The sequence below is a fragment of the Spinacia oleracea genome, chromosome 1, assembly GCF_020520425.1.
Source record: "Spinacia oleracea cultivar Varoflay chromosome 1, BTI_SOV_V1, whole genome shotgun sequence".
Lineage (NCBI taxonomy): Eukaryota > Viridiplantae > Streptophyta > Magnoliopsida > Caryophyllales > Amaranthaceae > Spinacia > Spinacia oleracea.
The window spans coordinates 12,831,636-12,857,923 of NC_079487.1; the positions used below are offsets into that span (position 1 = coordinate 12,831,636).

Genomic DNA, 26,288 nt, shown 5'->3' on the forward strand with positions numbered 1-26,288 from the left:
AAAATTAATACGCACTAAAAGACTCGATTAAAGTCTCATGCACTCCGGATTCTAAGAATCCTAATCTGACAAAGAAACGGCCCAGACCCTATTTTCAACGCCTGGCTCTGGGCGCCTATATCTTCGGCGCCCAGCCCTGGGCGCTGAAATTACCTGGGGCGTGTTCTTTCCTAATTCCTCGTGGATTAGAGTTCTACAATTCTATCTTTCCACGAACTCTTTTCTATAAATAGGGCCCTAAGTTCGACGTGAAAAGACAACAACACACAATTATTATTCTGAGTATTTACTCTAAACCCCTAAGCCTAAGCCTCACGCTGCAAAACTCATCACGCGTTCTGTCGCAATCGATCCAAAAATAGAACAGAACGTATCCTGTCCCGTAATTTGAGATTCGTTAAATAAAAGGAGAAATAGCAAAGTCAAAGTGGTTAGTTTTCTGAGAACCGTGACGCACCTCTCAAGGGTGCGTCGTAATGTGTCCCTTTTCCATGATTTAATTGCTTTCCTCGCCCTTTTATGAACTGTTAAACTAATTAAATCTGATTGTTCTATCACGCCTAATAAAGATAATATGTTGGGAAATTGGATTATCATGCTAGGTCCCTTAAAACAATTTAAATCAGATAATCGCGCTCGATCTAGTACTATATGTTGCATATTGTTAAAATCAACTCAGATTAGTTTAATAGTTAACGCATGTCCCTTCAATTATTTATGCTGAGCTAGTAAGGATATCCTGCCTCTGGAGTTATCGACGAGCGAATTACTCCTCTCGGTAGTTACAGTCCCCCGAACCCTCAATCTCTACCTTGCGGGTGTATGTTGAGAGATCCCCACACCAGGAATCATAAGGGAACCTACGGCCGTCGTGGTCAAACATAATTGCACTCCCTTTATGTCACGATAACCGGGTTTTGTCAGTTTTTCTCATTGTCGTTAAAAACTGAATGGCGACTCCTATATTACTAGTCAATTGGGTGTAAACTCACAGGAAATCCAATTACACTTGATTTGACAAAAAGAAACGTCACACCCACGAGGGACAAGGTCACGTATTAGCCTCGCGTTTTTTCGACCCCCTCACACCTATACCCACTATCTTGTAGGAAACTTGATTTCCCATTTTAACAGTGCCAAAATCACCATTTTGGTATGTTGAGAAAAATTCTCTATGTGGGGTTACATGGAATGATGCTCCAGAGTCTACAATCCATGAGCAATCATCGTGAGCAACGTTAAGATAATTATCTTCCTCAATGAGGAATACATCATCGTCATCTTTTGATGCTATAGCGGTGGTGCTATTTTCTTCTTTATTTTTAGTGTCGATTTGATCAGCCTTCATTGACCCATTTTTCTGGTCTCTTTTGAGATTCCGACACTCCGACTTCTTGTGGTTTGCTTTTCCACAGTAGTAACATACGATCTTGGAGCGAGATTTGGAACGCCCCCGTGACTTGTCATGGGATTGAGTCTTAATTCTTCCCCGTGTCTCATTTCTTCCACGATTCTCCACAACATTTGCTTCATATTGGCTAGATGTACCTCTTTCTTTCCTCCTAGCCTCTTCGTTCATTAAACTATCTGAAACTGTGTCCATGGTGATTTTCCCTTCGGAGCTGAGTTGCTAAGTGTAACTACAAGAGTGTCCCAACTCTCTGGTAGAGAACTTAGTAACAAAAGTGCCTGTAACTCATCTTAGATTTTCATCTCAATCTTGGTTAGTTGATTCACAAGCCCCTTAAAAATATTTAGGTGTTCTATCATTCTTTGACCGTCTTTATACTCTAGTTTAACCAAGTGTCTCACCATATTGGCCTTATTACGAGGCGTCTTCTTTTGAATCATGGCCTCTAGTTTTATCCATAATTTGTATGCATTCGTGTACATGGACACATGCTCGATCAAACTTCGACCAATATACTTCTGGATGATGGCTACTGCCTTACGATTTAAAAGCTCCAAGTCTTTGGCATGTTTTCCTTCAGGAAAAGTCTCATTTGTGATAGGCTCGTACAAGTCCTTGCAATATAGGTGATCTTCCATCATAGGCTTCCAGTAGGAGTAATTCTCTGCAGTGAGCTTGAACATGTCACCATCATGAATGATGTTCCCCTCCATTTTATTCACACAAGATTGCTGACATAATTTTTGTTAACCTTGCTCTGATACCACTGTTAGAGCAATAAGCGGCATACTCTTCTCCATCTTTGTGTGATTAAAATTAGCAAAGTGAAATTAGAAAGAAAATAAATATGAGATCAAACACAGAGATTTTGGTGACGCGAAAAACCCTCTTAAAAGGGAAAAACCGCGGGACGGTAGTCTAGTGCAAACTTGCCTTCTACTATATGTACTAGTAGGGATACAATCAATTACAATTCTCACCCAACAATGGCTCTCTCTTTTTTTTCTCTGACTTGGAGGAACTTGCTTCCTTGTTATTCTACAAAAAAAGTCTTCCAAAGTCTCAATTTATAGGAGAACAACTAGTGTGTGGCACGGGCTTTGCTCCGGATTTTACTTTTTGTAAAAATATGCCCATTGTTAAAAGACTGTATTTTACACTTATATTGGAAAATATAACAAATATTGTAGCTAGTTGAGATGGTAGGAAATAAAACTTTAATTCATGAGGTTTGATGTTCGATCCTTGCTATACATGTTTTTTTGGTTATCAATAACATCCCATGATGCTTATTAGTGGTGACGTGTCGTACAAGAAGGGGGTATACGTGACACATATACGTTTTCCTAAACGCCTTTTAATATATTAGTATAGATGGGGTCACTGAAAAGCTACATAATTAGCTTCATAAAACCACTAATTAATTAGTGATCTTTGGCATCCTAGCTTTAGTTGACATGAGATAAATTTGGCCAGAAGAAAAACCAAACATCATACATAAATGGGTTTAAGTTAACTCCATTAAACTGCATTGATCTTGACATGTTCCAAATACTCCTCAATTTCTAAAGCTTGCCGGATTACAACTTTCCATATCCCACCAATTAAGGAAGGAGAAAACCAACAATTTCATCTCTAAAAGAGGGCTTATACAATGGGATTCACTAATTTCTCCGTTACTTTTTATGTTATGCGTTGAATACCTATCAAGGGTTCTCAAAGCTGGTTGGAGTCGTAAGGATTTGAAGTTCCACCCGAGATGAAAAATACTGAAGTTGTCCCACTTATGTTTTGCGGATGACATTATTTGTGTTTCAAAGGAGAGGAAAAATCTGTTCAGTTACTAATGAGAGGGTTTAATTTGTTTTCTAATACTACTGACTTACAAGATAGCCCAGAGAAGACTTTTGTCCATTATTCTAGCATGGGGAACAACTTAGTTCACGAGGTGATTGACATAACTGGATTTGCTAAAGGAACCTTTCCTTTTAAATACCTGGGTATGCGGAGTTTTTCTAAAAAAAATCGTTGTTGCTAAGTGTGACCACCTGGTTGATAAACTGAGTGCAAAAGTGAAGATTTGGAGCACCCAAAATCTGTCTTTTGTAGGAAGGCTTCAACTGGTTAATTCATTATTGCTGAGTATTCAGGTATACTGGGCTCAAATACTTGTCTTGCCTAAAGCTTTTCTGAAGAATGTCAGTGCAATATGGAGAGTTTTCTTATAGCATGGGATAGTTGATAGAACTGCTCCTGCTTATGTGGGCATGGGATGTAGTTTATATGAAGAAAAAGGAGGGGTGGGGGGTTTAGGCATTAGATATAGCTGCCCTCGAGAAACATGTTTGAGCCATCTCTTCTAAGCATGAAAGTATTTGTACATAAAAAATCAAGACTGGTGGTCTTACATGCCTAGTAGCAAAAATATTTGGTACTGGAAAAAGATATGTGCAGTAAAGATATGTGATTAAACAGGTATATGATCAACTAAGAGTAATTGATCAACCAATTGAAGTTGGCATGAGTGGTTAAGGGCCTCTTGCTCCTTAACCAAGGTCTCGGGTTCGAGCATTGGGAATGGAAAAAATCTCAACTGGCAGGGATGCTGCCCATCGAGGTACCCATGCAAACTCTCACGGGAGATTACCTTGCCGAAGGCGGTGGGAACTCCTCCTAGTAGAACCAAAAAAAAAAGAGTAATTGATCAGGGATGCCATTGGGATGCTTTAGTGTGAGAAAGGCTAGCAGTTCTGAAACACATGTTCATGGCAGTTCACAACCTTTGCCTTTTGTGTTGGATTGATGTCGAAACCAGCATCAATGGAGCTACCAGAGCTAACAGAAGACTGAAGGTTTCCAAGTTCAAAAGAAAACTTACATAAGTGTATACCTTGGCACTCATCTACCAGATTTTGCGAGCCAAGAATGATTTTTTTGGCAGCAAAAGTTGCTAGTATAAACAATACTGTAAACAGAATAGTTAATACTTTAAAAAGTACTCCCTCCATTCCTTTTTTATCTTCCTGTTTCTATAAATGTTGTTCCTAAATGATCTTCCTGTTTCTATTTTTAGACATGACTTTTTACCATAAATTTCTTCATCATCCCTTATTTAATTCATTCACATTTTCCCATTCACCCACCCAATCCCACTTTTATGATTTTTTATTACTTTAAACAAAATATCTTCTCTCTCCTTCATTTCTTTATTACTTTCCTTCATTTATTTATTACTTTCTCTTACACCCAATCATTACTCTTACACTCAATCATTACAAGATTCCATTTTCTTATTTTCCACCCCAAACTCCAAATAGGAAGATCATTTAGGAATGGAGGGAGTAGATTTCACGTTGTTTGTCCTATAGGGATTAGTTTAGCTGTTAGAGAATGGTGTTAGAGTCTAAACTGTAATTAGTTTGTTTCTAGGTAGGTGTTGCCTAGGTTTGTTTTCTTTAGTTTACTGGTTCTTGCCCAGGGTTCTTCCTAGAAGATTTCTAGCATCAGTCTACTTTGAGTTTTATTAGCTTGTTTGAAAATCCTAACGTAAGTGGTTAAAGACATCTTACTCCTTAACCAAAGGTATCGGAATCGAGTCTGGGGTATGGAAAAGATCTCAGCTGCAAGGGATGCTGCCCATCGAGATACGCAGGTACCCATTCAAACTCCCACGGGAGATTAGTACGCCCCCCGAAGGCGGTGAGAATTTCTTGTAGGAGAACATAAAAAAAAACCCGAAAAGGCCAAAATTTAATCAAGATGACCAAAATAAAATTACCACAAAATTACATCTGTCAAAACCAAGACCAAAATTTCCTCTATTCCCGGAGGTGTATGTCTATATGCAACTGTCTCAAATCTCAGCTGCCAGTTATATTACTTATATACTGTTATAGACTTATAGTATGTAATAGTAGCTGAAGTCAAGGAAATTAACATTCGTGAAGATATTATTCTTTTTTATTGAGACAAAAGATATTAATACAACTTCAACTAGAACAACTGAAAAATAAGAAAACCCAGTGTAACAAGATAAGAAGTGAAACGTTAAAGTTCACTGTATGAATATGAAAAACTACTTATGTTCATGACAAAACATAATCATTTAGAGCATTGTTTTACAGAATTACAACACAACAGTCAATGAGAAGAATATAACACCAACACCAAATCGACAACGCCGAAGAAAATAGGATGCACCATCTTCATTAAGGTTTCCATGAGGACAAAGGTGGAGTGTCTGAATTCTTCCATGTAGTAGATAAACCTCCATATCTATCACCCTTAACACTGTCATCTGATGCTAAGGATTCTAGCTCACCCATCTCTTCTGGAGTTAATTTCACAGATAAGGCTCCAATATTCTGGTTGAGGTTCTCGATCTTAGTGGTTCCGGGGATGGGACACACATCATCTCCCTGTTGATGGACCCATGCAAGTGCTAATTGTCCCGGGCTGCATCCTTTTCGGGTCGCTATTTCACTGACCCGCTCAAATATATGTTTGTTATGCTCAATATTCTCGGATTTGAACCTTGGCATATGCTGGAAAGAAAAGAAATAAGTTAATTGACATGGAGCTAGAGGTGCAACAATTGGTATATTTAACCTAGAATTATTAGCTTTTAGCCACCCTGTATTCTAAGATTCTAAGGGGCCAAAACCTAGAAGTAAATAACAAGAGTAACAACGATGTTGATTAAGGTGTGAAGGACAATAAATTTGGTAAAATATTTTGGGTGGAGGTATGATTGATACAGGGTACAGCAAGAAAGGCTTCAAGTGCAAGAACGATTTTCCGAGATATTGTTAAAAGTAAAACAGATACCCTATTAACATTTGTTTTAAAACTAATTCCCAAGATACCAAAACTAATAAAGAAGCTCTATTTGTTGATGGCAGGACTTAAACAACACACCTACCCTTCACTAACCAAGATTCATTACCACTGAACGTCTGAACCAATGCGTTTCACATGAACTACTTGCTGCATTTTCATATTTATGTAGTGGGATTAAGGGAAAGCCGTTGAATTAGTAAAATCGCTAACGTGTAGCAATAAAGCTGCTAACGGTTGTTAGCGGTTCTACTGTTAAAACTGCTTAGGGTTGTTAGCGGTTCTATGTTGAAACTGCTTAGGGTTGTTAGCGGTTCTACTGTTAAAACTGCTAATAGTTGTTAGCGGTTCTACTGTTAAAAATTTTAGAAAAGCGGAGCTAGTTTTAAAACCTACGTGACGGTATCGTGGGAATTAGATTTAAAACCGATGCAAACAGGGAATTTGTTTTGCTTTTAACAATATCTAGGGAAACTTTAGTCTATTTCGGAAATACGTATGATGATAAACGGGGTACAAAGGGAAACTTTTGCTGTACAATATATTCTATTCCCTTTGGTGTTTGTGTTGCTAATTTTTACCTTGTCTAACCATAACCTTTTTGATGCTAATGATGTACTGAACGTTTAACCTATTTATAATATAAGTCTCCTTTGTTGTGTTAAAAAAACAATATCTAGGGAAATCGTTCCAACTTCCAAGTGCAATGGGGGAACCTATGCATAAATGACGAAAGAGGCAAAAAAGCCACAACCAGCCCCGACCGTGGGGGTAGGCAGGGGGTGTTCAGCCGCCTAGGCCCATGACGAAAAGGGGTAAAAAAAAATCTGTGCAATATTAGTATAATAGAAAAAACATGCTAAACAACTGTTAACTAACTTTAGCTCAGTAGGATAAGTTGGAGCGAATTTGATTTGTTTGGCTCGGTGCCCCCGTGTTCAATTCCCGACTCCTGCCACAATTTAATTTTTTGGCTTTTGACAACTTTCCACCTTTTATGTTGCTCATTCGATTTTCTTTTTGTAGTAATCCCTCTGTTCCTTTAAGTTCTTCCCATTGTTGAAGTTGGGTGGATTTTAAGAAAATTGAAATCTTTATATATAAGGGTATAAGTGTAATGATTGGGTGTAAGAGAAATGATTGTATGTAAGAGATTAGAATAGAAAAGGGAGAAAGAAAATAATAAAGAAATAAGGTAAGAGAGAGGAGTGATAAAGGAGGTGAGAGAGTGGGTATATGGGGAAGGGAAAAAAATTAAATAATAGGGGTTGGGAAATTTAGGTGGGAATTTGGGTAGAATCTTTAGGCATTTTGGTAGTTAGAAAGAGATATAAGGGTATTTTGGGGAAAAATATATGGCCAAAAATAGAAATGGGAAGAACTTTTAGGAACGCCCGAAACAGAAACGGGAAGAACATTTAGGAATGGAGGGAGACTTTTTAGCGTGTGTTTTTTTTAAATTCACTTTTATTTTTGAAGAATTAATGTTCCCGTTTATGATATTTTGTATATGTACTTTCATTAAATCTCCCACTTTCGTATTAGCACTGCGTTTAAGACAAATAAGTCCACCGAGCTTACGTATGTAGTGCTTGACATCTAGTTTAGCTTTTAGTACTCAGTTATAATTCATGTAAATATTTGTGGGCGAAATTACTTGTTTGATGGACTAAAACTCTATAAGTCTATGTTAGATTGTTTTGAAAAAACAAATTTCAAACTTTAATGAAGACATCAGTAAAGAAATCATTTTGGGACTAAGGCTTTGTTGTTGTTGTTGTTAGGAAAGAATTACTAAAATAAAGATACTGATAATAAGATAAATCGTATTTTGTTTGGATCAAATAATAAACCTATATATTCATATTGACTAACTAATACTCCGTAATTAAGTAATTATGTATTTTACTATTAATTTGCAAGTGCTTAGAGCATGCTGGTGAAATTCTAGGAGGAGAAAAACTAAGGATTTTATTGATTTGAATTTGAATAATGTAGTGGATTGGACAAAAAATTTGATGCGTCTTTTTTCTCAATGGTGAAACGATATATTGCAGTTATCTATCAGACATATGATTTCGAAAGGGGCCCTAATCCCTTATTCCGCCTAGGGCCCTCTAAAAGTCAGGAATGAGCCTGGCCACAACTTAAATTATGTTAAAGGACCCGAACTTAAATTATCATTTTTGATGGCTCACATTCAGAAAGCAGGCCTTGAAGAAATTATAGGTCAATTACACTACACCTGATGCAGAAAAAAGTGGCATTGTTTTGAGAAATCCCATAATATTGAGAACTTATTTATATTTAACACATGGAGTATACTATAAATAAACTAGGAAAAGGAGCATATTATGAGGAATACCATAAAGAATGAGATAATTAACTAAGTCAGAGAAATGTGGACAAACCTGCCGGTAGTCCTCTTTTGTGAAGTTCTCTGTCATCTTGGGCCCTGAAGAGAAAAAGCCCCTTCCTAGAGGACTGTATGCGACTATTCCAATTCCAAGTTCCCTAAGTCAAGAAATAACAAAGTCAGAACTATGACACACAATCCCAAGTTTTGATACTTTTGACACACTTATAAAGTACTCCCTCCGTATTTATTTAAGGGATATACTTGGCCGGGCACGGGTATTAAGAAAAAGAATTGAATGAAATAAAGTAATAAAACAAGTGGGGTTGTGTAGATATTTTAATAGGTAAAACAAATGGGGACTATGTCATTTTAGGGGGTGGGTGATGAGTGTAGTTATGAAATTATTTGTTTAATAGGGTGGTGGGACATATGATATATTAGATAGATTATTTAATTAGATGGTGGGGTTGATAAGTTACTAAAAATGGCATGTGTATCTTTTAAATAAATACGGCCGGAAAAGGCAAGTGTATCCCTTAAATAAATACGGAGGGAGTATTAGGGACATCTCACCTACAGGTCGGAACTATGTCTTCCTCCACATCCCTTGTCCACAAGGACCATTCAATCTGGACTGCTGTTATGGGGTGAACTGCATGTGCTCTTCTGATGGTTGATGCTGATGCTTCAGATAGACCAATGTACTTGATTTTCCCCTCCTCAACCAGTTTCTTCAGTTCTCCCATCTGATGTAGCATATCAACATATATGATTACAAAGAAATAGATTTTCAAATGAATTATATCAGGCAATCTTAGCAACAATTTTGAGCTAATATTCAAGAAAAAGCCTTCTCAAGGGAAAGTGTGTTGCGTATTAATTCTAGCAACTAGCGGCCGTATGTGTTTCAGATGCACAACACCCTACTAACCCATATGAGAAGCAGTTGAAATCGGTAGCAAAGTGAGAAAGAAATAGATTTTCAACTGGTTTTATATCAGGCAATCTTATCAGGCATATGTGAGCTAAGATTCAAGAATATGAAGCGTCAAAATTTGAAAAAGCCCCGAGTAAGGAAAGTGAGCATGCTGTATATTAATTCTAGCAGACTAGGAGCTGTATATCTTTCAGCTGCATAACACCCTGACAAACCATGAGGGACTGTTTGATAAAATTAGCAGTCATAGCGATTTGTTGTTGTCGGGTTTTATAATAAGAAAATGGTTGACATTATGTACGCAGTTAACAGTTACTGTTTGTTGAACTGATTGAAATTAGTGTGTTTAGCATAATGAAAATTAATATTAAGGATCGGGGATAAGCTAAGGGAGTAAGGGGTATGTTGGTAAACATTAATTCAAATGCTACCTTTAACTACTCATAAATCAGATTTAGTAGTTTACCACAAACTTCTACTCTAAAAAAACCTCAACAATTGCAGGAAAAGAAGCAAGGGCAACAATTTTCTCATGTGCACATATTTAATTCACTACCATTTCATCCCCCTACTAAACTTTCATAGTGATTAGGAGACAAGCAACAATGAATATTAACATTTAGCAGACAAAAATGGATGGAGTTATTGGACAAACCGTGACTTCAATTGGAAGTTTGGTATCAATACGATGTTGATAATAAAGGTCAATGCAATCGATATCAAGTCGCTTCAAGCTTCCCTCACAGGCAGCCCTTACATATGCAGGATCACCGAGAATCTCTCCTTTCCCATCTGTAAATTTGATGCCAAATTTTGTAGCCAATTCAACTTTCTCTCTCCATCCTCCTTTCAATGCCTGTTGATTTTACAAGATCAAAATCCAAAAATATAATAATAAAGAGCAAAATCAATCACAACATCTCAAACCGCAAAGTTGTATCATTAAAAAAGTCACAATTCCATTCAAAAGTACTCTTGCTTTCAGAAAGTTTCCACAAAACTCCCGACAAAACAGATTAAAATTCCAACCAAAAATAACAACCAACGCTCAATCGGTCGAAATGACCATCAATTTACTAAAATTTACTGATTCCATCAAAATCCCAGATCAAGTATGAGCACAAAATCACCAGAAAACACACAAGTAGGGAGTATTTCGCAAAACAAATAAGTACCACCATAACACCCCCAGAAAAAATTAAACAAAGTGCCCTATTAAATTAAGCATACTATCATCAAATCAAGACCAAATTATCATGAAAACGCAATTTAATTAATATTTGTCAGTTCAAATGGCCACAAATTACCAAGAAAAGATTTTGCTCCCAAGATATTAGTTGATTTGAACATGCAGCCATCAAAATCACCCAAAAAACATCAAATTCCCTAAATCTAAACTACCCAGATCACAAAATCTAAACTACCCTAAAAATTGAGCATGCACCCATCAAAATGAAGGCGAAATTATCATCAAATTAATCAATTAAAGTTGAAAAAAACCCAGAAACTGAAAAGGGTACTGATTAAACTACCTTTCCAAGGAGAACCTCATTAGTATGAGGTCCATAAATATCAGAAGTATCAAGGAAGGTAATACCGGAGCTGATTGCATGTTGAATAAGTGGGATCATGTCTTCTTCAGCCTTGGGTGGGCCATAGAAGGCGGACATTCCCATGCATCCTAGACCTTGTGCAGAAACTTCTAGACCCTGTGAACCAAGCTTAATCCTCCTAACACCGGCCATCTTTTGAATCTCTCTGGTTTTTGGTCTCTGTTTGGGGGTGTTGGTAAGAAGAGAAGAGAGAAAATTCAGTAATTGAGTGTGTTTAGTGGGGGGAGTATTTGTAGAATTGTAGTTATGGCAAAAACTTTGACTCTTCTCAAAAAGAAACTTTGACTATTGAAGAGAAAGGTTTGCGTAATGGATGAAGTCATGGTCATTTCCAATTCATCGAGAAGCACATTTTTTAGTTACTTCATTCCATTCTTATCTATTTTCTCGAGGATGTTATCGCGGTTCACCAGCGGCTTTTTTGCCCATATCTAAGGGCAAAATCGTCTTTTCACTTAATAAGTTGAAAAGTCAAACAAAGTACTAAGTATCGGAAATAAATGACAGTATTCAATACAACAATGACAGTGTTCAATACAACAATGACAACATTTATACAAACAATGACAGAGTATATGTAACAAGTTTACCCAGTCATTTACGCAAATTCGATTATACAGGAGTGTGTATGGTGCAATTGGTGCACCTGTCCCAAAACGACACGCGTTAAAATATAAAACGCGGTTACGCGGGTTTCTGGAGAAGGAAAAGAACAAACGTTGTTTTTTGTTAATGAAAAGAACAAACGTTGTTTTTTTGTTAAAGAAAAGAACAATGACTGCTCTGTTTTATTTTGATTTGGAAAAGAACAAAAGTTGTTTTTTATTAATGAAAAGAACAAATGTTGTTTTTTTGTTAAAGAAAAGAACAATGACGGCTCTGTTTTATTTTGATTTTTTTTTTCGTTTTTTTTTTTTCGCTCCATTTTTCTGGTATATATATATCTTCCTTTTTATAATTTCGAATCAGAAACTATGAAGAGGAGGGAGAAACTATGAAGAGGAGAGAGAAACTATAAAGAGGAGAGAGAAACTGTGAAGAGGAGAGAGAAAGTAATGGAAAATTTAGTTGATCTTTGTACTTCAATTTCAAATTCTATTGATTCTTCTTCTTCAAATTTGAATTCCTCAGCTGATATAATCTGATTTGTGAAGGTAATTTTTCAATTTTTTAAAAACGAATTACTTGTTTGTGATGATTTTGATTTTGATTTTCGTTATTTGATCATTTGAATTCATTTTGATTTTGTTGATCATTAGATTTCTGCATATCTGAAATTACTCTGATTAATGTATTTTATTAAATATTTTCTTATACATTTTCAGAAATTTTGAATAATGCGTTGGATCAATCGAAAGAAAATGATGTTGATGATGATCCAGAATCTTATGTGGTTGTTGGTCAAGGTATTAGTCCTGTTCTTTTTTCGATTTTATATGTTCTTTTAGTCTAACGTTTTGTTCTTTTATATATTGGTTCTGTAATAAGTGATTGTAAGTGATGTAATAATAATAATTGATTGTAATAATACAGAAAATAATCATTGAACATGTTGTTATTTTTTGCTTTAGCTTGTTGTTCTTTTGATATTACACACATCATTTCAAATTGTTCTTCTATCATTTTTGTTGTTCTTTTATCATTTTTGTTGTTCTTTTATTTTTTTCTTGTTCTTTTCATATTGTTAATAGGTGTTCTACATGATATGTTCTTTTCTGTTGTTTATAATGTTCTTTTTCTTTATTTTATTATGTTCTTTTATTTTTTATCTTGTTGTTCTTTTTTGCTTTAGCTTGTTGTTCTTTTGATATTACACACATCAGATCAAATTGTTCTTTTGTCATTTTTGTTGTTCTTTTATTTTTTTTCTTGTTCTTTTCACATTGTTAATATAAGTGTTCTATATGATATGTTCATTTTCTGTTATTTATAATGTTCTTTTCATTTACTTTATTATGTTCGTTTATTTATAATGTTCTTTTCTGTTATTTATAATGTTCTTTCTCTGTACTTTATTATTTTCTTTTATGCTCTATTGTTGTTCTTTTTGTGTTGGTAATGTTCTATTATTTTTGCAGATTTTGAAGAACCAGTTTCACTTGAGGGTAGTGTAGTTAAGGATGATGATGAAGCGTATGAGTTATACAATAGTCATGCTTTTAGGAATGGTTTTGGTACTAGGAAGGGTAAAAAGGAGTATAGGAATGGTACCAAAATAGTTCGGCAGAGGTTCTTTGTTTGTGCATATGAGGGTTTTAAAAAGCTGATGGTGATGTGCCTAAATGTTACAAAAAAATTGATAGGAGAACTGGATGCAAGGCATCAGTTCAGTTTGATGTTGATAAGAAAACTGGAGTGTATGTTCTTTCTAAACACTCTCGTGTTCATAACCATTCAATGGTTCCTGCCAATAAGAGATATCTTATTAGGTCACATAGGAACATATCAAAAGAACAGTTGGCCTTCCTTACTACGTTTAGTTGTAGTGGTACTAAGCTTGCTGATGTTCTTCGAGCAATGAGGAAAGAAGTAGGTGGTGAAGCTAATTTAGGATTTACTATTCCCGATGCATATGATGCTGTCAATGCGGAGAAAAAGAATAAGTTGGATGGTTGTGATTCAAATCAATTGATTAGGTGGTTTGCAATGAGACAAGCTAATGAACACGACTTTTATTATGATTTTCAACTTAATGAATTTAATCAATTGACCAACTTTTTTTGGAGAGATGGGAGAATGCGGTCTGATTATGAAGCATTTGGGGATTTATTGATTCATGATACAACATATCGTACTAATAAATACGATATGATATGTGGTCCTTTTGTTGGAATGAATCTCCACACTCAAAATATCATGTTTGGAGTTGGGTTTCTTTTGAATGAGAAGTCAGGTTCTTTTGAGTGGCTTTTTAATTCTTTTTTGATATCTATGGGTGGGAAGCAACCGGTTACTATCATGACGGATCAGAGTTCTGCCATGGACAAGGCTATAAGGTATCGTCGATTATGATCCTATTATGTTCTTTATTGTACATTCATTATGTTCTTTTTATTAATATTATATATATATATATATATATATATATATATATATATATATATATATATATATATATATATATATATATATATATATATATATATATATATATATATATATATATTGCTTTTTGTTGATGTGTTTTAGGGAAGTGTTTCCTAAATCAAGGCATCGGTTATGTACATGGCATATAGGAGAAAATGCTATTGTAAACATCAAAGGTGTTATGGCTAAGGATAGTTTCAAATGTAGATTTGATTATGTTTTGAAATATACTGACACAATTGCCGAGTTTCAGCATTATTGGAATAGGTAATATATATTTTCCTAAATACACTTTATAATTCTGATAGTATTTTTTTTGTTCTTTTGTTTTCTTTATGTGTTCTTTTATTTTTCTTCTGATGTTCTTTTTATTTTCGTTGTTCTTTTCTATATATTGTTCTTTTTATTTTCGTTGTTCTTTTTTTTTTATATATTGTTCTTTTTTATATGTTACGCGTTTTTTGTGTGTACTTTTTGTGTGACTTATTGTTCTTTTTTTTTCCTAAATACACTTTATAATTCTGATAGTGTGTTTTTTGTTCTTTTGTTTTCTTTATGTGTTCTTTTATTTTTCTTCTGATGTTCTTTTTATTCTCGTTGTTCTTTTCTATATATTGTTCTTTTTATTTTCGTTGTTCTTTTTTTTATATATTGTTCTTTTCTATATTTTACGCGTTTTTTGTGTGTACGTTTTGTGTGACTTATTGTTCTTTTTTTTTGTTATTTGTTCTTTTGTAGTCTTATGACTGATTACAATTGCAAGACACACAAATGGATAGAGAGGTTATATGATTTGAAAGAGAAATGGTGTCCTGCATATAACAAAGAGTGGTTTTCTGGGGGTATTTTATCTTCTCAAATGAGTGAGACGACAAATCATTCTATTTCTAGGAGGTTGCATAAAACGAATGGTTTATGTGATTTTTATAAGTGTTTTTTAGATGTAATTGATGAATGGAGAAGTAAGGAGAACATGGGAGATTATAATTCTTCTACTGGAAATAGATATTACGCATGTGCGGATAACATGTTATGTTTGCATGCGCGGGATGTGTATACCATTGCAATATATTTGATATTTGAGAAACGATTCATCAAAGAAATTGGTTTGAGGTGTCAACGCATTTCCTATGAGTTTCCAGTTTCTAAGTACATTGTTGGGCATCCTACAAAGGATTTTATTAGACATGTTGTGAAGTTTAATGAGCAAGAGATGGTTGTTGATTGTACTTGCAAGTCATATGGAGAGATAGGAGTTCTTTGTTCTCATATTCTTCGAGTTTTCATTGTCCATAATGTTGAAGAGATTCCCAAACAATACATTATGAAGAGATGGACCAAAGAGGCTATGAACACGATTGTTGAAGAAGGAGAAGATAGAGATAATGAAGTAAGTGTTGTTTCTGCTTCAGTTTGGAGGATGCAAAGCATAAGAAATTGCATTAAAGTTATAAATGAAGCTCAACATTGTCCGGCTGCAAGGAAGCTTATTGATTTGGGTGTGTTGGATATGTCATGCAAAGTAAAGGAGTATATTGGTGGTGTTGAAGGGGATGGTAATGTATCAAACAAGTATGTGCGAGATGAAACTCTACTCGATGTCGTTGAGCCTTCAACAGACACAGTTTTGCCGGATGTTGTGGAACCGATTGCTGAAAAAGTCATTCCAACAATGATTCAAAATCCACCAAAGCGAAAGAGGAAGATTAAGAACGGGACTGAAAAGGCTAATGAGAGGAATGTGAGACCTAAAGGAATTGTTGAGAAGAAACGCAATAAACTGAAAGGTTGGAACAAGAGAAGAGAAAGACGTGTTGATAATTTGAGGGAGGAAACTCAGTCTACTGATCAGGTACACTGTTCTTTTTAAACATTTATTTGTTCTTTTATTACTTTAGAATGTTCTTTTTTTTTATCATTGTTCTTTTTTTCATTTTTATGTTCTATTTATCCTTTTTGTTAATGATCTTTTAGTTTACTTTATTATGTTCTGTTGGAAAATTGTTCTTTTTAATAATCTATTTGTTCTTTTATTCCTTTAGTTTGTTCCTTTTGTTTATCATTGTTCGTTTTTCTTCCTATATGTTCTTTTTGTCTTTTTGTTTATGTTCTTTTGCTAAACAGTTCATTTTTTAAAAGAACATCTATTTGTTCTTTTAATGTTTATTATGTTCTTTTTTTGAACTGTTCTTTTTTAATATCTATTTTGTTCTTTTTTCTTCCTAATCATGTTCTTTTTTTCCTTACTGTTTCTTTGTTCTTTTTCAGTGTATCATAAATTTACCTGTTGGTGGGGTTTTGGTTCATCCAACATCTTCAAATTCACAATTGGAAGCATATGTTCCAGATGATTATTTTGGAGTACACATACATCCTTTGTAGATTATTTTCGCGATTGGTAATTTGTTCATTTTTTAAAAGAACATATTAGTTGATTGCAAGCTACTGTTGTTTGTGGAATCAACAAACTAAAATGTAGTTTTTAATATGAAGTTTTATATATATAATTTGAATTCACAACATAATACCTTAAGTATTTACATCCTGATATTCACAGGAATTCAAAAGATTTTGAAACATTTTGAAAAGAACAATCAGTCAAAAGAACATTTACAAACAACCAGTTCAAAAGAACAATTGTTTCTAAACCAATTCACAAACTACTAGTTCAAAAGAACAATCAGCAACATTAAAAGAACACAGTTACTATCAAACCATTGTTTCTAAGGAACACTATCAAACCATTGTTTCAAAAGAACAATAACAAACCATTGTTTTAAACCGAACCACAACCAACTCATGCTTGTTTTTAAACAACAACCAACATCCAATATCAAACCATTGTTTCAAAAGTAATGTCTATTCTACTTGATTTGCTTGTTTCAGTGCCAGATATCTCAACTTATGCTTCTCGTTCTGAGCGCTTGATAAGATTTGTGTTGCATAATGTATCCTTAGCTGCCGAATATAGTTTTTCTGAAAATAAAATAATAATGTGTTATTTAAATAACATATTTACAAGTTTTGAAAAAAAAAATAAGATTTAGGAACTACTTACATCATCTTCACAGTTTGTAAATCCACAATCCCAATTCGGGTTGCCTTTATATGTCTCCATATGCCGCATTGCATACACCCCACAGTCGACTTTGTTTTCTCGATTTTTCCATGTCATTGAAGGTAATGTGATTTCATATTGCTTGATTTGTGTGTTTTTTAATGGATACCCTTCCAGCTCACAAAACTTCAACCATGCTTCAAACTGCATGGATTATAAAGAACAAAGATCAAAATATAAAACAACACGAAAATAAAAAAGAACATAAATACTTAAATATTATTTTGAGATGAAATTGACTCAATAGACTTACAGTCTTTTGGGGATTCTGTTCATATTTGTTCTCAAAAGGTATTCCCTCCGGTAGATCGAGATTGTCAAGAATTTCAACTTTCTTTGTTTTATTGTTTATCACAATGAGGAAGAAATGTGCACCAGAACAAACAGGAAAGAACAACTACAAAAACAGAAAAGAACATTAGGCAAAGAAAAAAGAACATCAACTTAGCCAAAAAAAAATTAAAAAGGGAAGAACAACTACAAAAACAGAAAAGAACTTTAGGCAAGGAAAAAAGAACATCAACTTAGCCAAAAAAAAAACAGGAAAGAACAACTACAAAAACAGAAAAGAACATTAGGCAAAGAAAAAAGAACATCAACTTAGCCAAAAAAAAAAAAAAAAAAAAAAACAGGAAAGAACAATTACAAAAACAGAAAAGAACATTAGGCAAAGAAAAAAGAACATCAACTTAGCCAAAAAAAAAAAGAACATTTAGCAAAGAAAAAGAACATTTTTACCAGATGGTATCCCTTTAGAGATGAAACATTTGCAACTGACATTTCATGCTTAATGGAATCCATAAAATTCTGAAACCTCTTCTGCTCAGTTCCTTGGCTATCTTGTGTCCCACCATATGCGTCGTTTTGTAACAGCATATTCTTCATATAGAAAATAATTTTAAGTATATACTAGTATAAAATAATAAACAAATAAAATAATAAGGTTTTGGATGTTTTAAATCTTACATAAGGAATTGTCGAAAAGTAGAATTTCATGTTCGACTTTACGCACTGGTCTCGATCATCATTCAATAGTTTTGCGAATGTGTCAATGATATTATTTTCCACCCAAACATCCCCACCTATTGTAAAAAAAAGAAAAGAACAAACTTTAGTACAAAATGAACACCTATGTGTTGAAAAAGAACAACTGAAATTAATTTTACCTAGGCTTTGCATATTAGCTCTTGTAATTAGGTTCCATTTGTCATAGTACACCAACTCACTGTTTTAAACAATAAAAATGATATCAATATAAGAACACTATAAATTTAAAAAGAACAAGTAGATTGAATTAATTGCAATTGTGTTAAAATACTTACCTAGGATCACCCTCTCCAATTGCATAATCAAGAATGCATTTTAAATCCTTGTCCTCTTGGCTTAGTTTGTCACTAGCCTCAAGTAAATGTGAATACTGAATTAAAAACGGTGACCGTAACACTATAGGGACATTCTTGATTCTCTTCATCCTCATTGTGGCAGGGATTTGACTTGTAGTTGGAACATCCTCTTCATCTTTTTGTGTTTTTGTTGGAACATCCTCTTCATCTCTTAGGAAAAGAACACATTGATAGTGAATAAAATAACAGTCTTAATATATGAAAGAACAGAGTCAAAATTAAAAAGAACAATTCAAAGAAGAAAAAGAACACCAAATCATATCTAATAGAACATAAGAGTGTTCTTACCTCAGATAGACTGATGGAGTAATCACATCACCCTGGGAATCCGCTACAGGAACTTTTGGGGTCTCAAAATCTTGTTCTTCTCGATTAGGGATTGGTGTCCCTTTTTCGCTGCTTTTGTTCAAAGCATCATCACTGTTCTTCAAACTCTCAGGTACTCTGTGCAGAGAGAAAATATATTTTGAACATTCTAAAAGAACAAAATCATTTATAATAAAAGAACAAACGATCATTTAAAATAAAATACGATTAACATTAATGCATTAAGACAGATAAGAACACAATGACAGTAGAAAAAGTACCAATGATGTTCATAAAAGAACAATATTTTATTAACAAAAAACAAATAATATTAAAGAACATGCAAAGATAGCAAAAAGAACATTAAGTACAATATAAAAGAACATTAAAGAAACACATGAAAGAGTGATCAAAAGAACAATGATAGTTAAAAAAAAGCACATTAAATTGATATCATTAGAACACAACTTAAATCCATATTAAGGTAAGTACACAATAGAAGAATCATGTCCACAACTAAAAATCAAAAGAACAACTAAAATAAAAAAGAACAGCAAAGATAGGAAAAAGAACATTAAGTACAATATAAAAGAACATGCGATATAGAAGAAAGAATAATGCATCAATAATGAAGGAACATAGTTAAAATTGAAAGAAAAAGTCTCATTTTTTCTATACATGTGTAAGGTGACTGTGTTTAAAAGAACGCATACTCGGTTTTCGGTGGAGACTGCTGTTCTTTTTCTGAATAATCTTCCTTCTCCCCTGAAATCGTTTGAAGGTCACGTTCTGTTAAAGAGTTGTTCATCAAGAGTGCTTGGATCCTCATCTCCTCTTCATAGTCATGTGTAGGGGTAATTTCTGAAATGGACGGTAGTCCAAGCTTCAAAGTCAAATCATTAACCCCATCATTTTCAGAGTCCATAGTGGGAGGTGTGAGAAATTGAGGTAATTCTGGTAGACTTTCCTCTGATAGAGACTCCTCTGACATAGGTTCCTCTGTTTCTTTTTCCATAACAGTTTCTTTTTTCTTCCCTCTAGTCGCTTTCTTGACTGCATCATCAAATAAAATGGAGAAGTAGTCCGAGCTGAAAAACTCTTTGTCTTGACTCAGAATGGAACCCATCTCCTGTGAATCTTTTCTCTCCTCATTCGATGCATTCTTGGCGTTATCAAACACGGTTGGAAGTTGTGTTTCTGAACACTTGGACCACATCTCTGCCATATTAAATGACATTGTTTCTTTTACATCAACAGTCGTGTCAAAGAACTTCTTCGACAACGACAAGAGGTTGTTGAATTTGTTCATCACACCACTTAATTCAGCTGTGGTCTTCAAGAACTCCTGATGAAACTCCTGATGAAAATAACATAGTAAAAGAACATAAGAAAGACATGGGATAAAATTAAAATGAACAAATAAAGAAAAAGAACATATTAAAGGATCAAAAGAACATATTAAAGGATTAAAAGAACATTATATCAGTACTGAATAGAACATTAAAAACAACATAGGGTAAAATGAAAAGAACAAATACATGAAAAAAGAACATCTTACAAGAATAAAAGAATATTAAAAATTAAATCCTGTTTCAATTTTATTTTTACCTCAACTGTCGAGGGTAGTTTGACTTCCTCGGGGTTGGAGTGTGTTTGTTGCTCTGGTATCTCCTGATCTTCACCGAGTTCAGTCACCGGTGAACTTTGATGTGCCTGTTGTTGTTTTTGCTGCTGTTGTTGTTTTTGTTGTAGTGGTGGTGGTGGTGGTACTTGTTCTTGTTCTGTTGGTGGTGGTTGTGGTTGTTCTTGTTCTTGTTGTGGTGGTGGTGGTACTTCTTCTTGTTCTGGTGGTGGTGGTTGTGGTTCTTCTTGTTGTGGTGGTGGTGGTTGTGGTTCTTCTTGTTGTGGTGGTGGTGGTTGTGGTTTTTCTTGTTCTTGTTCTTCTTGTGGTGGTTCTTCTTGTTCTTTTTCCAAAAGAATATCTCTCCTATACTGTATTAGCTCTGGTGGGCTTTCGATTCTGTCAAGAATGATACCATGTCCAAAGCCACACTCATTATCATGCTTAACCCTGCTGCTTATCATTTGTCTTGACCAGCATCTAATGATGGGGAAGCTCCCTGGAGGATATTCTTTTTCAATTTGCACTCGATCAAAATAACACACCTAATTTCAGAAAAACAACATATCTTTTTGGTCAGTTAGATGAAAAAAGAACATGAAAGTAAAATGGTAGCTTAATGTTTAAAATATACCATTAAAAATGGTAGCGGACCAGCAAACCATCTGCTTCGGTCCTCATTCCAGTATTTAGCTGCCGTCAAAAGACTGGTATAGGCATAATGGCACCAATTCAGATTCCTTACTCGATTCAGATTAACCGTGCTAGCAAGGAATTTGAAGTTTGGCTTTGGAGATAGAAAAACATAAAATAAAAAAAAAATAAAAAAAATTAGTCATTATTCTTCATTGAATAATAAAAAAGAATATTTACTCAAAAGAAAGTACATTACAGGAAGTTTACACGAAAAATAATAAGAAAAGAACATTAAAGAAACACATGAAAGAGTCACTAAAAGAACAATGATAGTTAAAAAAAAGAACATTAAATTCAACACAAAAGAACACAACTTAAATCCAAATTAAAGTAAGTACATAACAGAAGAATCATGTCCACATTTAAAAATCAATGGAACATCCAAAATAAAAAAGAACAGGAAACATAGGCAAAAGAACATTAAGTACAAAGAAAAGAACATTAGAGGAAGATTTAAAGAAAACTTATAAGAAAAGAACATTGAAGAAACACATGAAAGAGTGATCAAAAGAACAATGATAGTTAAAAAAAAGAACATTAAATTCATCACAAAAGAACACAACTTAAATCCATATTAAGGTAAGTACACAACAGAAGAATCATGTCCACAATTAAAAATCAAAAGAACAACAAAAATAAAAAAGAACAGCAGAGATAGGTAAAAGAACATGAAGTACAAAGAAAAGAACATTAGATCAAGATTTAAAGAAAAATTATAAGGAAAGAACATTAAAGAAACACATGAAAGAGATATTAAAACAACAATGATAGTCAAAGAAAAGAACATTAAGTTCAAAAAGAACACAATTTATATCCATATAAAGATAAGTACACAACATAAGAATCATGTCTACAACTAAAAATTAAAAGAACAAAAATAAAAAAGAACAGTAAAGATAGTTAAAAAAACATTAAGTATAAAGAAAAGAATTTTGAATTATACCGAAATGTTGGTAGTGGATTTGATCATTGTGTTAACAACAACCACGAGGAAAGATCTCTTCCAGTTATCATCAACTTTGGTGGTTTCTTTGATCAATGTTTCTATCATTTTCACCAACTTTGGGCATCCAGATTGCACGTCCCAATATTTCCAAAAATCTGAAAATACTTTCTTCACCGATGGATCTGTTTCATCTGTCAATTCAATCACCTGGTCTCCTCCAATAGGGATACCATACACAAGGTATATGTCCCCTATTGTAATATGCAAGGAAGATTTTTGTAAATCTAGGGCCCGGGTTGAAGAGTTGAAATGGGAAAGCAACTCGTACGGGAATGGATATACATTTGGTGGTATGTCAAGGTTTAGAAAAGACCCGAACCCTAACTCTGTGATAGCTTGTTGCTTTGCCCTATTAATAGGTTTATCAGATGAAATTCCCTTCAAAAAGCGCATCAGCATTTGCGCAGTTTGCCTCACATTCAGTTTGTGCTCATGGGGCTTTTGTTTGGGATCAATCACAGGTTTTTCTTCTTCCATCACTTCCATTTCTCCATCAGCAATCATTATGTCATTACCTCTCTGAAAACAGAAACAAAAGAGAAAAGATCATTAGTTAGAGTTTAAAAGAACAGTAAATGTACGAAATAGAACAAAATACGCAATAATTTTTTGGTTATACCAGAAAAGAACATTAGGTATATTTTAAAAGAACATTAAAGAAAAATAAAAGAACATAGATATAGAGTGAGTTATTTGACATTCTTTATGAAATAGGCAGAGGAAGATATTGATTCTTCTTCCACTTCTTCTTCATCTTCTTCATAATCTTCACGAAGAACAATCTCTTTTCCCTTCTTAACATAAAAAAAAAATTTATACTTCCTCCATTTTTTTATTATTGCATCATTTTCCTTTTTAGGAAGTTGCATATTAATTGCACCGTTTCCTTTTTTAGTAAATTTACCTTATGAAATGACATTTTTATCCTTATATGTGTAGTGGGGACTTGTTCTTTACATCAAAACTTGTACTTAATCACATGGGTAGTTTTGTAAATTTCTCACCTTTTACCTCCTTTCTTAATCCTTGTGCCCAATGTAGATGGTGCAATAATAAAAAATGGAGGAAGTATTATCATATTTTATTCTATAAATGTGTTGAATCCGTTTTCAAAGAAGAATATTTGTAGTTTTACTTTAGAAGTTCCTTTGCGCTTCTTATTCACTGGGGCAGATTTTTTCTTTTCTAGAGCTTCAAATTCCTCCTTGACCTCTTTCATCGTCTGAGGGAATTCTTCCTTATATTGCTGTAATCTGTTTAGAAACCAAAAGAACATTAGTTATAAAAAAAGAAAATTAAATTCAACACAAAAAGAACACCACTTAATTCCAAATTAAGGTAACTACACAACTTAAGAATCATGTCCACAATTAAAAATCAAAAGAACATCAAAAATAATAAAGAACAACAAAGATAGGAAAAAGAACATTACGTACAAAGAAAAGAACATTAGAAGAGTGATTTAAAAGAACAATGATAGCCAAAGAAAAGAACATTAAATTGAAAAGAACCCAACTTAAATCCAAATAAAGGTTAAAAACATAATAAAAGATTAAAAGAACATTGTCAAAAAATAAAAGAACAATAAAATTGCAAAAGTTACCTTGTTCTGTTTCGATTTGGAATAGTTTTGACTCTTGTTCCTTTTTCTTTGTTTCAGGTTGTTCATCAACCTTCTATGCATCATCTTCTTGTGCACTAATAATCAAAGAAATATTTTTTTAAGAAGAAAATAATGATTATAAATGATATGATATGTAGAACTAAAAAATATAGAATATACCTCGATCGAAAAGTTAACTTTCTCTTTTTTGGTTGGGATTTTGGATGTTCATCCTCGTTTTCATCTTTCGAGGCATTGGTCTGTGCATTAAGCCTGTCTTCTTGTGCTTTCAGCTGTTCTTGAATGTCTAACAGCATTTGTTTCTGTTGAAGTATTTTCTTCCGTTGTTCTTCAATACTTAACATTCTGAAAAAAGAACAAACATAAAAGAACATTAAGATTTATTTCTAAAAATCATAAAAGAACAGAACAACAAAACCCAAAACAAAAAAAACAAGTGCACCGTTCTTAGGATGAACATGGCTTGTATTTCTTCTCCTTCCCCCTTTTTTTTTATTTTTTTATATTTTTCATTTTCTATATATATAATATTTCTCCTTTGAGATTCATAACTTCTAATTTTAGAAACACATTCTTGAGAGAGAAAAATGAGAGTTTTTGGTTTCTCCCAACAGAGGAGAGATTCTATGAGAGAGAAAGTTCAAAACCAAATTTCTCCTTGTTAATTCTATGAGAGAGATTCTACTAGTTTTTTGGTTTCTTCCAACAGATGAGAGATTCTATGAGAGAGAAAGTTCAAAACAAATTTTCTCCTTGTTGATGAAGGTGCCTCGGGTGATTCAGGTAAATTTTCTCGTTCTTAATTCTATGTTCTTTTCCTATTTTAATGTTCTTTTTTTATAACTTTGTATTTCTATGGCATCAAAATAGTGAGTTCTTTTATAGAATGAGCAATTGTTCTTTTTACGTATTTAAAGTGTTGTTTTCATATTCTTTTTGATGAATAAAATAACAGAATTAAAGCATATTTTTAATCTCAAAAAATAAATTGTATCAAAAGTTCAGTAACAAATATTAAAATTCAACGTCGTGTTATTTTTTTTAATTAGAACATATGTTGGCTGGAAAAGAACATTTGAAGAACTTAAAAGAACAAGAAAAAATATAGATGTAGTTTTATATTTGTACTTTTGTCTTTTAATATAAGTGTTCTTTTTGTGTTTTTGCTACTGTTCTTTTTGTGTTTTTTATATAAGTGTTCTTTTTGTGTTTTTTCTAGTGTTCTTTTTATGTTTTGCTATTGTTCTTTTTTAATTAGAACATAAATTAGTTTGAAAAGAACAATTCCAGCAGTTAAAAGAACAAGAAAAAATATAGATGTAGTTTTATATTTGTACTTTTGTCTTTTTATATAAGTGTTCTTTTTGTGTTTTTGCTACTGTTCTTTTTATGTTTTGCTACTTGTTTTTTTTTAATTAGAACATAAATTAGTTTGAAAAGAACAATTCCAGCAGTTAAAAGAACAAGAAAAAATATAGATCTGGTTTTAAAGTCCATCAAAAATTCGTCGTTTTATTTACTAGTTTTTTTGTAATTTGGTTGGAAAAGAACAATTTCATCACTTAAAAAGAACAACACACAAATATAGATCTGGTTATAGTTCATCAAAGTTTCGTCGTTCTATTTATAATTAGAACATAAAACGGTTGAAAAAGAACATCTAACATTTTACGAATTTTACTCCTAAATTGTTACGGAATTTAAATATAAAATGCATAAACTAGAATAATATCGCCATTTTGGTGGTTAGAACACAAATTCAATGTTGAAGAACAATTTAAATTTAAATATAGATCTGGATTTTCAAATTGAAATTGAACCAAACAACTTACTTGGCTTCCGGATTTTCTTTTTCTGGTTTTGAAATTTCTTTGTTCTTCCTTTTCACAAAATCCTTGAGAGGAATCTCATCACTTCTGTTTACAATTGCAAATTTTTAGTATAGTTGCCAAAATAATTAGAATTTGAGTTAAAATAAACCAAAATTGGAAGAAGAAAAAAAACCAACTTACTCAGCAGAAGCTTTTGGTTCGTCGGATTTTTTCGTTCTACCCATTTTTTTGTAGAAATTAAGTTTGAATTGAGTTAGAAATGCAGTTGAGAGTAGAAGGAGGGAAGTTGATTAGTTTTTTGCGGAAATCGGTTTTGAGAATTGCATGTAACAGGGTACTTTGCAATTTGGGTATTTATACCAATCCTTTTAAGAGGAGAGATAAATAACTGTTCCTTTTTGAATTTTATATTTTAAAACATAACTGCTTTTAATATTTT

The 26,288-nt window shown here is 33.3% G+C and overlaps 3 protein-coding genes across 3 annotated transcripts; 1 reads left to right on the forward strand and 2 right to left on the reverse strand.

Annotated features, from left to right (window-relative positions):
* Positions 1-5,343: 5,343 nt before the first annotated feature.
* LOC110804037 (probable aldo-keto reductase 2) lies at positions 5,344-11,474 on the reverse strand. The gene is made up of 5 exons (XM_022009595.2): positions 11,076-11,474; positions 10,199-10,399; positions 9,180-9,352; positions 8,659-8,761; positions 5,344-5,955 (listed from the first exon to the last, which is right to left on the reverse strand). Exons 1-5 carry the CDS (start codon positions 11,286-11,288, stop codon positions 5,620-5,622), a joined length of 1,026 nt encoding a protein of 341 aa, XP_021865287.1. The 5' UTR covers positions 11,289-11,474; the 3' UTR covers positions 5,344-5,619.
* Positions 11,466-16,625, forward strand: LOC130462825 (protein FAR1-RELATED SEQUENCE 5-like). The gene is made up of 7 exons (XM_056831752.1): positions 11,466-11,480; positions 11,727-11,874; positions 12,482-12,562; positions 13,235-13,385; positions 13,460-14,152; positions 14,982-16,095; positions 16,512-16,625. Exons 1-7 carry the CDS (start codon positions 11,466-11,468, stop codon positions 16,623-16,625), a joined length of 2,316 nt encoding a protein of 771 aa, XP_056687730.1.
* Positions 16,626-18,418: 1,793 nt separating this feature from the next.
* LOC130462829 (uncharacterized) lies at positions 18,419-22,899 on the reverse strand. The gene is made up of 6 exons (XM_056831756.1): positions 22,331-22,899; positions 20,679-21,478; positions 19,784-20,427; positions 19,053-19,208; positions 18,684-18,914; positions 18,419-18,443 (listed from the first exon to the last, which is right to left on the reverse strand). Exons 2-6 carry the CDS (start codon positions 21,153-21,155, stop codon positions 18,419-18,421), a joined length of 1,533 nt encoding a protein of 510 aa, XP_056687734.1. The 5' UTR covers positions 21,156-21,478; positions 22,331-22,899.
* Positions 22,900-26,288: the final 3,389 nt, after the last annotated feature.